This window comes from Nerophis ophidion, linkage group LG11 (assembly GCF_033978795.1).
Source record: "Nerophis ophidion isolate RoL-2023_Sa linkage group LG11, RoL_Noph_v1.0, whole genome shotgun sequence".
Classification (NCBI taxonomy): Eukaryota; Metazoa; Chordata; class Actinopteri; order Syngnathiformes; family Syngnathidae; genus Nerophis; species Nerophis ophidion.
Window position 1 is genome coordinate 48,400,602 of NC_084621.1, and position 12,105 is coordinate 48,412,706.

The 12,105-nt window shown below is 38.7% G+C and overlaps 1 protein-coding gene across 1 annotated transcript; it reads left to right on the plus strand.

Moving 5' to 3' along the window:
• The first annotated feature begins 5,532 nt into the window (after nucleotides 1–5,532).
• LOC133562211 (fucolectin-like) lies at nucleotides 5,533–11,845 on the plus strand. Its single transcript, XM_061916185.1, has 4 exons — nucleotides 5,533–5,680; nucleotides 7,774–7,838; nucleotides 10,907–11,189; nucleotides 11,322–11,845. The coding sequence occupies exons 1-4, from the start codon at nucleotides 5,649–5,651 to the stop codon at nucleotides 11,494–11,496; spliced, it is 555 nt and encodes a 184-aa protein (XP_061772169.1). The 5' UTR covers nucleotides 5,533–5,648; the 3' UTR covers nucleotides 11,497–11,845.
• The last annotated feature ends 260 nt before the right edge of the window (nucleotides 11,846–12,105 follow it).

A 12,105-nucleotide genomic window follows, 5' to 3' on the forward strand; every position in this document is an offset into this window, starting at 1 on the left:
TACTTATATAGCCCTAAATCACTAGTGTCTCAAAGGGCTGCACAAACCACTACGACATCCTCGGTAGGCCCACATAAGGGCAAGGAAAACTCACACCCAGTGGGACATCAGTGACAATAATGACCCAGTGGGACGTCGGTGACAATGATGACTATGAGAACCTTGGAGAGGAGGAAAGCAATGGATGTCGAGCGGGTCTAACATGATACTGTGAAAGTTCAATCCATAATGGATCCAACACAGCAGCGAGAGTCCCGTTCACAGCGGAGCCAGCAGGAAACCATCCCAAGCGGAGGCGGATCAGCAGCGCAGAGATGTCCCCCGCCGATACACAGGCGAGCAGTACATGGCCACCGGATCGGACCAGACTCCCTCCACAAAGGAGAGTGGGACATAGAAGAAAAAGAAAAGAAACGGCAGATCAACTGGTCTAAAAAGGGAGTCTATTTAAAGGCTAGAGTATACAAATGAGTTTTAAGGTGAGACTTAAATGCTTCTACTGAGGTGGCATCTCGAACTGTTACCGGGAGGGGATTCCAGAGTACTGGAGCCCGAAATGAAAAAGCTCTATAGCCCGCAGACTTTTTTTGGGCTTTGGGAATCACTAATAAGCCGGAGTCCTTTGAACGCAGATTTCTTGCCGGGACATATGGTACAATACAATCGGCAAGATAGGATGGAGCTAGACCGTGTAGTATTGTATACGTAAGTAGTAAAACCTTAAAGTCACATCTTAAGTGCACAGGAAGCCAGTGCAGGTGAGCCAGTACAGCCGTAATGTGATCAAACTTTCTTGTTCTTGTCAAAAGTCTAGCAGCCGCATTTTGTACCAACTGTAATCTTTTAATGCTAGACATGGGGAGACCCGAAAATAATACGTTACAGTAATCGAGACGAGACGTATCAAACGCATGGATAATGATCTCAGCGTCTTTAGTGGACAGAATGGAGCGAATTTTAGCGATATTACGGAGATGAAAGAAGGCCGTTTTAGTAACGCTTTTAATGTGTGACTTAAAGGAGAGAGTTGGGTCGAAGATAATACCCAGATTCTTTACCGTGTCGCCTTGTTTAATTGTTTGGTTGTCAAATGTTAGAGTTGTATTATTAAATAGAGTTCGGTGTCTAGCAGGACCGATAATTAGCATTTCCGTTTTTTTGGCGTTGAGTTGCAAAAAGTTAGCGGACATCCATTGTTTAATTTCATTAAGACACGCCTCCAGCTGACTACAATCCGGCATGTTGGTCAGCTTTAGGGGCATGTAGAGTTGGGTGTCATCAGCATAACAGTGAAAGCAAACACCGTATTTGCGTATGATGTCACCTAGCGGCAGCATGTAGATGCTGAAGAGTGCAGGGCCAAGGACCAAACCCTGGGGAACTCCACACGTTACCTTAACGTAGTCCGAGGTCACATTGTTATGGGAGACACACTGCATCCTATCAGTAAGATAAGAGTTAAACCAAGACAGGGCTAAGTCTGACATACCAATTCGTGTTTTGATACGTTCTAATAAAATATTATGATCGACGGTATCGAAAGCAGCGCTAAGATCGAGGAGCAGCAACATAGATGACGCATCAGAATCCATCGTTAGCAATAGATCATTAGTCATTTTTGCGAGGGCTGTCTCCGTGGAGTGATTTGCCCTGAAACCGGATTGAAATGTTTCACATAGATTGTTAGACGCTAAGTGTTCATTTAACTGCTCCGCAACAATTTTTTCGAGGATTTTTGAAATAAAGGGAAGGTGAGACACCGGTCGGTAGTTTACCATGAGGTCAGGATCGAGGTTAGATCTTTTAAGAAGAGGATGAATAACCGCTTTTTTGAATGCTAGGGGAACAGTGCCCGAGGAAAGTGATAAGTTTATAATATTTAGCACTGATGGACCTAATAATACAAAGAGCTCCTTGATAAGTTCCCAGGAAGTGGGTCAAGTAAACATGTTGTTTGTTTTATTCCATTTACACGTTGTAACAATTCCTCTAATGTTATTTCCTCAAAACGAGAGAAACTATTTTGGAGGGCAGTATCCGCCGTATATACCATCGTATCAGTGTTAATAGAACCCTGTTGTAGCTGGGACGCATTGTCTTTAATCTCCTTTCTAATGACTTCAATTTTCTTACTAAAGAATTGCATAAAGTCATCAGCTGAGTGGGTGGAGCTACTGGAAGGAGTCCCTTGTTGGGTTAGCGATGCTACCGTACTAAACAAAAATTTAGGATCGTTTTTATTACGGTGGATGAGATTTGAGTAATATTTAGCTTTAGCTAAGGTAAGCATGCATTTATAAGTTATTAAACCATCACTCCATGCTTGATGGTTCACCTCAAGTTTAGTCGTGCGCCATTTGCGTTCCAGCTTTCTACATAATAATTTCTGAGCTCTAGTTTCTTCTGTAAACCACGGGGTGCGCTTTTTTGGAGCCTTTTTTAACTTTAGCGGTGCTATGTTATCAATGGTTTCGCGCAGGGCGTCGTTAAAGTTGTTAGTGAGGTTATCAATAGAGCCCACATATTTTGGGAATGGTGCCATTACCAAGGGCAGTAGGTCAGCAAGAGTTGTCGTTGTGGCCGTATTAATGTTGCGGCTGCTATAGCAGTTATTATTATTATTAGTTTGACGAACATGCGTCTGAACCTCGAATTTTATAAGGTAATGATCGGACAATACTTTAGTATACGGGAGTATCGTAACTTTGGAAACGGTGATACCCCTGAAAAGCACTAGGTCTATCGTATTACCGTTGCGATGCGTGGGTTCATTTATTATTTGTGTGAGACCACAGCTATCAATTATAGTCTGGAGCGCTACGCACGGTGGGTCCGATGGGGTATTCATATGAATATTAAAGTCCCCCATTATGATTATATTATCGGCGTGTGTCACTAGATCAGCAACGAACTCTGAGAATTCATTGATAAAGTCCGAATAGGGCCCTGGGGGGCGGTAGATAACAGCCAGGTGTAGAGGCAGCGGTGTGACAGACCTCATAGTAAGCACCTCAAACGATTTATATTTATTATTTATGTTAGGACTAAGGTTAAAGTTTTCGTTGTATATTAGTGCGACCCCCCACCCCTTTTAAGCGGACAGGCAATATGCGCATGTGTAAAGTTAGGAGGACATGCCTCATTTAGCGCAAAAAAGTCGTTTGGTTTAAGCCAGGTTTCACTGAGACCGATGACGTTAAGATTGTTGTCTCTGATAATATCATTAACTAACAACGTTTTGGGAGACAATGATCTTATGTTTAAAAAACCTATACTATAGGTAGTGGGCTGTTTTAGGGAATTTTTGATCAAATTATCCGTAGTAGCAATATTAATAATGTTGTGTTTATTATGCCCAGTGCATTCAGTATAATTACGACCATATCTAGGAATTGATACGACGGGAATTTTCCGATTGTTTGATTGTTGCTTTGATAAACTGCACGCATCATGGTTAGCCTCCTCAGTAACGGGGATTTTCCGATTGTTTGTTTGTTGCTTTGAAAAACTGCACGCATCATAGTTAGCCACCTCGGTAAAACACATGTCCAACTCTGAAACACTCAAAGCAGAAAAAACTTGTTCTAATTTAACTGACTCCTTACCCAGACCAGTAGTCTCGCATCCTTTATTTAAATCCGGCTGCAGGATGGAGGGAAGTGGTGTTCTGTGGGGATTAGCCTTCTGCTTTGTTTTAAGCCCCGCTCGGCCTCCGCGTTTCCGATCACACCGCTGGCGTCTGCTCCGTAGACGGCCCCCGCTGCTACTATACGCCGCTGCTTCACGGGCCGCTGGATGTAGCCGCCGCAGCACTCCCGTGCTAGTCAGCACGTCCAGCAAGCACGCGTCTATCAGTCCAAAACGGCCCGATATGTCCATATCCAGAAGTGTCTGGCGGTCGTACGTGATCACGGAGTGACCACGATGCGAGCCAGCCATGAAGTCTGCAGAACTGTCCGGCATTTCCGCCAAATGTTCCATCTTTAGCAAGAGCTCCACAGTGTCGCAGCCCGTCCGGGCGCCGCCATCTTGCTATATATATTATTACTGTAAACACTAACGCAGACGGCGTTTATTAGCGGCGCCTTGATACCAGTGAGCTAATGCTAGCTTACCCTGCTATTACTTATTCTGCTTTGTCTCAAACTTGCTAAAAGTTAACTCTAGATTCTAATTCATGCATCGCTCACCTGGTAGTAGACAAATGTGACCATGGATTGAGAGGCTGATCGACTTTCACATCCCCGGAGATTGCAAAAAAGACATAGTTGCAGCAACATTTTTAAACTCTTCGTGAGGATTGCGATTGAATCTTCATCTAAAGGGGATTATGTGAGTGGAAATTGTACAGTAAGTGTTTTATTATAGTTTATTATCGTTAGTTTGCACCCAGCAATGCTGCTGATGTTATAGAGTTTCAAGAAAGTGTAAAAATAAGGTTCTGTATCATCATTTTTTCCCCAAAGTATTCTAATCGTTGTTGGCTCTCACAAAGTCTGCATGATTAGCATTGTTGTTGATGGGGAAGGGATCTGTAGTTCCTGTCTCTACATTACGGCTCAAGTGACTGGCTTGCTCATTATCTCTCTCTGTGAGATTGATACTATTTGGATCATATCTCATTTCATATAATCTTTTGGTGTCATAAATCATATATATATATATATATATATATATATATATATAAACGATAATAGCTTCAATTGAGAGACAACTTGTTTTTCCATTTTACTGGAACTTTAAGGACCTGCAAAAATGTGAGTCTCACATTTTTTATAATTGAACTCACAGGCCACCAGTTCAATAGCCCACATTATGAAAAAGATAGAACCTAAACTGGAACCATGAGGAACACTATCAACTAAGTCCAACAAATGACTATTGACTGCATCTAAAGTAAACAAGCTACAGCAACACCTTAATACATACATCACATTGTTACAGTGGAGCCAAGTTTCTCTATACAACATGAGCACGCTAGAATTTTGAAGATTTTGCTTCAAAAATGTTTGTTCCTCAAGTTTTGAACTGAACTCGGTATGGCTGGTATGGTGTCATTCTCGGGCTGGATTTGGCCACCAGGCCGCCAGTTGCAGAGTCCTGAGTTGGCATGTATGACAGCCACAGAAGTTCCCAAACAATCAGAGGCTTTTGACAGTCAAGGGTGGTACCGTGTTTTTAAAAGAGAGCAAATATAATTTGTATTTAGCAATGACAGTTGTGATCATGGCAACGTTTACTTTAATATCTATAATGTCTCAAAAACTACATACTTAGCCTTGTAATTAAAATTATTCATCCCAAATATATAGCGTAATAGAAAAATATTCATGCATAGATCATATGTTTTTGTTTTTTTCTTGACGACATATTTCGTAGACGTGTCTACAGTAGAAACATACAAAGGCTGGGTGTTGTCTCAAAAGAAGCTTTACACCTCAATGTGTTTTCTTAAGCTTATTAACATACTGACTTGGGAAGAACACCATCTGAGAATCACAACAATAGCATTATTCAAATATTGAACAACCATACAATATTACAAAAGCAACACTTCGTGATTGACAGGACATTCGCTGATAAAAAATCATGTTGTTCGTGCGCTGCTCAACATTGCAAAGGATTGCTCTCCAACCAGGCCTCAGCAGATGACAGCTTCCAGGTTACCTGTGATCTTCAGGTAGGTCTATCTATCTTTGGTCAACAAACTAGCAGTTATTTACAGAGGAACTGCACTTATGGGGGAATTTGGCTTGTCATTCCCAATCCTTAAGTAAGATAAAAACACATGGTATGTCTTTTTTTTTTATGCATTCTAATTTGTTATATACAGCAAGTACAAGGTGGCTAACAATGAAGCTAGCGGCAGTCATCTATTCTTTCAGCCCTCTAAAAATACATCTGAAAAACGCCAACAATAACTTTACATGTCCTGATCTGCATAATAACCTAGTATTAGCAATAGTATTATTGACGCTAACGCCAAGGAACTAATTTTATCAGCCCCGTGATCACAGAGAGGTAAATACCCTATGCAGCTATTGGCTTACCAAGCCGGTGAGCTGCTGCATTGCCAATGAGTTGGTAAAAGTTACTTCTAGATTTTAATAAATCATACTTCTCACTTGTATAGTACAAGGTCGTGTGCATAAATCGAGAAGTTGATGAACTTTGACATTGAACTTCGACTAACTTAGATCTGGAGATCGCAGGAAAAACACGAAAAGATGCTTGTTTACACTCACTTTTTTAACTCTTCCCGCATGAAGATTATGATTATGATTATTTCTTCGTCCAAACGGGACAATATAAACATCTTATCAGTCGGCATCCCAATGAGAAAATACATTATACAGTGAGTGATTGTTTTATTATGCTTTTAGTTTGTATTTCATGGTTTGCACTTGGCAATAGTGCTACTTGCTGGATCTGCTTATCACTCAATTTATAACTCTTGTAAGTCATCCTCCTTTAGCTTTAGAATGAAAATTATAAGGTTCTGGATCATAATTTGTCCCAAAATAGTCGTCGTTTTCCCTCTTGAAGTCTGCCATGATCAGTGATAGTTGTTGTTCAAGGAAATAAGAAATGTTGGAATGCCTCTGTGAAATTAATGCACCGTCGTATACTTAAAATGACCAAAATACGTAAACATTACATGTTGTTATGAATGTTCCTGTTACAACTGTATATTACATATATACTTACAGCGTATATATAACAAGTTGATTGAGGTTTTTAAATGGTTTTAGAACGCTTTATAGGCGGAAGAGAGCAAATTCCAGTACCTTTATTTTTAACTGACTCTTGCTAGTGTTTATTTAGGAGTTAGTGTTGTGATCCGATGGTCGGATCATCACCATATTGTTATTTTTGTTCCATTTTATATCACTCTGCAGTTTGACATGCTTAGTTCCTGTTTTGTTCATTTCCATGGTCACTCATTAGTTTCAGCTGCTACTCTCGTTTCCACCACACCTGTCTTTACTAATCACCACCCTTTATAAGCCAGCCTTTTCTGTTCACTCATTGTCGGATCTTAGTTTGTTCTCATACAACTGCTTATGACTTGTTTCTCACTCTCTATCTTGCTAGCTGTCACGCTAAGCTCTATTTTTATTCCTAGCTTTCATGCTAGTTTTTTTGTTTTTTTCTCTTTGTGCCAAAGGTTTGTGTTTCGGTTAGTTTGACCTAGCTTTCCATGCTAGCGCTTTTATTTGCCTTTTCTATTTACACCAGTGTTTTTGTTCTAGCCTGATTTGAGTTAATACATTCCTTAGTTCCTATGTTTTTGCTGACGCATCAAAGGTGGACCGAATCCGGCAACAGTATGCCACGCAAGTCTAACAGTTAGAATCCATACAAAACAAGCAAACATGTACCTGTCTCTCATAAGATTCTGAATGATGGACCAAATTCCAAAAAACAGTGCAGTTTCCTTTTTAAGAATGCATAATCATAGCTAGACAAGGAAGGAACAGGTAAAAGTACAACACAAGTTGTAATGCAATTTAACATATTTGCTTTTGTTTAAATTGCAAGGTCAGTTGAACATTTTCAAAATGTACAAAATATCAAGATTTAAGTGTAATTTCATTCAAGAATAAGGTCCGTATCTCAACGAGTGAGGGATAAAACCTGACATCACAAATCAACCCCTTTTAACTAGTCTTTTAAGACTATTTTGCTTTGGACTGGCAGGCAACAACATGCATACCTGCATACTTGAAACTGATACACAATTAAGTTAAATATGGTTATATATTTCCACAGGATGATGTTTGTAGTTGTGGCCCTCACCTTGTTGGCTATAACAAAAGAGACACACAGCTTGCAGGGTGAGTGTTTTGTTCCACCTCTTGAAATCAAATGTGATAATGATGATGAAACTCAGTGACATAGAAATCTATTTATAATATATGATATTGAAATGTTTTAGGTGTTGACAATGGCAGTATTTACAGTAAGTTTGGCCTTAGTCAAAAGTGTACATGTCAAATCCTCCTACCTTCCTAAAAACTACACTTGATTATATCAGTTCAGATTACAACATTTTCACTCTGTTTAGGTGATATCTGTGCACGTGTTGATAAATACAAGAGTCTGACTGTTCATACTTTAATATAAACTAAATATTACAGGGGAAAACCTAGGGTCAAAAACAGTTTTCTAGGATGTTAGTCAAAGTAGTCATACAAAAGAAAACAAGTAGAAAAATAATTTACCACATTTCAAAAGTAAAACTAATTATCGGTTTATCTTGACTTAAACTACATCTATCCATGCTCTGGAGATTCTAGAGCACAGGTGCAAAGTCAAGGCCACTTCATTTTATTTGGCCTGCAAAAGCATGGAAATAACATGCATCAATAAAGCACTTCATATTTTCCTACTAAATGTATTTGTTCTTGCCATTTCCACTGATGATGTTTCCACCCCCTTGCTTCACAGTAGGTGTGGTGTTCTTGGGATGGAACTCAGTATTCTTCTTCCTCCAAACACGACAAGTTGAGTTTATACCAAAAAGTTCTATTTTGGTTTCATCTGACCACATGACATTCTCCCAATCCTCTGCTGTATCATCCATGTATCCATTTTGGTATAAACTCAACTCGTCGTGCTTGGAGGAAGAAGAATACTGAGTTGCTTCCCAAGAACACCATACCTACTGTGAAGCATGGGGGTGAAAACATCATGCTTTGGGGCTGTTTTTCCGCTAAGGGGACAGGATGATTGATCCGTGTTAAGGAAAGAATGAATGGGGCCATGTATCGTGAGATTTTGAGCCAAAACCTCCTTCCATCAGTGATAACGTTGAATGGTTGACCAAATACTTATTTTCCACCATAATTTACAAATAAATTATTTAAAATTCCTACAATGTGAATTCCTGGATTTTTTTTTCACATTCTGTCTCTCACAGTTGAAGGATACCTATGATGAAAATTACAGACCTCTGTCATCATTTTAAGTGGGAGAACTTGCACAATCGGTGGCTGATTAAAAGCTTTTTTGCCCCACTGTATATACAAACACCGTTTCCATATGAGTTGAGAAATTGTGTTAGATGTAAATTTAAACTGAATACAATGATTAGCAAATCTTTTTCAACCCATATTCAATTGAATGCACTACAAAGATAAGATATTTGATGTTCAAACTCATAAGCTTGTTTTTTTTTTCAAAATAATAATTAACTTAGAGTTTCATGGATGCAACACGAGCCAAAGTAGTTGGGAAAGGGCATGTTCACCACTGTGGTACATCATATTTTCTTTTAACAACACTCACTACACGTTTGGGAACTGAGGAAACTAATTTTTGAAGCTTTGAAAGTGGAATTATTTTCCATTCTTGTTTTATGTAGAGATTTAGTCGTTCAACAGTCCGGGGTCTCCGCTGTCTTATTTTATGCTTCATTATGCGCCACACATTTTCTATGGGAGACAGGTCTGGACTGCAGGCGGGCCAGGAAAGTACCCGCACTCTTTGTTTACGAAGCCACGCTGTTGTAACACGTGCTGAATGTGGCTTGGCATTGTCTTACTGAAATAAGCAGGGGCATCCATGAAAAAGACGGCTCTTAGAGGGCAGCATATGTTGTTCCAAAAGCTGTATGTACCTTTCAGCACTGATGGTGCCTTCATAGATGTGTAAGTTACCCATGCTTTGGGCACTAATGCACCCCCATACTTACACAGATGCTGGCTTTTGAACTTTGCGTCGATAACAGTCTGGATGGTTCGCTTCCCCTTTGGTCCGGATGACACGATGTCGAATATTTCCAAAAATAATTTAAAATGTGGACTCGTCAGACCACAAAACACTTTTCCACTTTGCATCAGTCCATCTTAGATGATCTCGGGCCCAGAGAAGCCGGCGGCGTTTCTGGATGTTGTTGATAAATGGCTTTCGCTTTGCATAGTAGAGCTTTAACTTGTACTTAAAGATGTAGCGACCAACTGTATTCAGTAACAGTGGTTTTCTGAAGTGTTCCTGAGCCCATGTGGTGATATCCCTTAGAGATTGATGTCGTTTTTTGATACAGTGCCGTCTGAGGGATCGAAGGTCACGGTTCGTTTCCAGCCATTCCGATTACATGGAGTGATTTCTCCAGATTCTCTGAAACTTTTGATGATATTATGGACCGTAGATGTTGAAATCCCTAAATTTCTTGCAACTGCACTTTGAGAAACGTTGTTCTTTAACTGTTTGACTATTTGATCACACAGTTATGGACAAAGGGGTGTACATCGCCCCATCCTTTCTTGTGAAAGACTGAGCATTTTTTGGGAAGCTGTTTTTATAGCCAATCATGGCACCCACCTGTTCCCAACTGGCCTGCACACCTGTGGGATGTTCCAAATAAGTGTTGGATGATCATTCCGCAACTTAATCAGTATTTATTGCCACCTTTCCCAATTTCTTTGTCACATGTTGCTGGCAACAAATTCTAAAATTAATGTTTATTTGCAAAACAAAAATGTTTTTATCAGTTTGAAGATCAAATATGTTGTCTTTGTAGCATATTTAACTGGATAAGGGTTGAAAATTATTTGCAAATCATTGTATTCTGTTTATATTTACATTCAACAACATTTCTCAACTCATATGGAAACGGGGTTTGTGTATGTATATATACATATATATATATATATATATATATATGTATATATATATATATATATATATAAATATATATATATATATATATATATATATATATATATATATATATATATATATATATATATATATATATATATATATATATATTTATATATATATATATATATATTTATGTGTTTCACACATTTTGCATGTTCACCTGATATATTTTTTTATACTGTATATTCCCAGAAACGTTGATTTAAATAAAATTACACTTTGTCTTTCCTTTGTGCAGACAATAATATTGCCATGGGCGGACACGTTTGGCAATCCTCATTGTATCTGAAAGCAGATCCTCAAAGGGCCATTGATGGAAATCGTGCAAGCCATTGGAAACAAAAGTCTTGTACTCACACAAAGAGAGATATGAAACCATGGTGGAGATTGGACCTTCAGAAGATGTACAAAATAAACACCGTCACTATTACAAACAGAAAAGATTGTTGTCATAAGCGGATTAATGGAGCGGAGATCCGCATTGGTGACTCCCTCAATGACAATGGCAATGCTAATCCTAGGTAAATGCACTGTCCTGCCAAAGAGAGAGTAGTGTTTAACATAATAATATCACATTTACTTTCTTTGAGATCTATCCAGTGTTTTTCGTTTAACTGTTCTACAAATAATGATTTTCATGTCTTTTTCTGCAGATGTACAGTGATCGTATCCATCCGGGCTGGTGTCTCCAAAACATTTGCATGCAACGGAATGACAGGCCGCTATGTTAACATTGTGATTCCTGGAAGGCAGGAATACCTGACACTATGTGAGGTGGAAGTAGATGGGGAAGAGTTCAATGAGGATTCCAGTGAGATTGCTTGCTAAATTAAGAGCGTTCAACAAGTCACTGTTTCATTTATCTACTGCTAATAAACCCATGCATATTCTTTTTCTGCAATGCTGAATCAAGTTGAGCTTTGCTATGAGATAAGAGGAATAAAACTTGTTTAAAAAAAAAAAAAAAATTAATACATATAAATATTCCTAGCTGACTATCCTGCTATTAAGTGCTTTTATTTCAAATCAATCAGGTTAAGAATGGGTCATAGTCTCTTGATAAAATGTATGTATATATATATATGTATATATATATATATATATGTGCATATAAAGAGGACTTATCATATTAGCTTGGTTTCCACTTTTGCCAATAAAGCCCATAATTGCCAATGAACATGTGATGTCTTTGCAATTATTAAATGATATTGTCACATAATGTACCAGTAACACCAACAATAACTCATATGCCACTCACCGACATACCATCCTTAAATATTCATTTAAACTGATTACAACAACCATTTTTTTACAGTTTTTTTTTTTTATTTTTACAAAGTGATTTAGTTTACATATTGTCAAAACAAAGTGTTTACTGTGGCTTTGAGCACCGTCATCCAGCTGTGCAGGGAAACTCTGCCGACCATGAATCGAAAG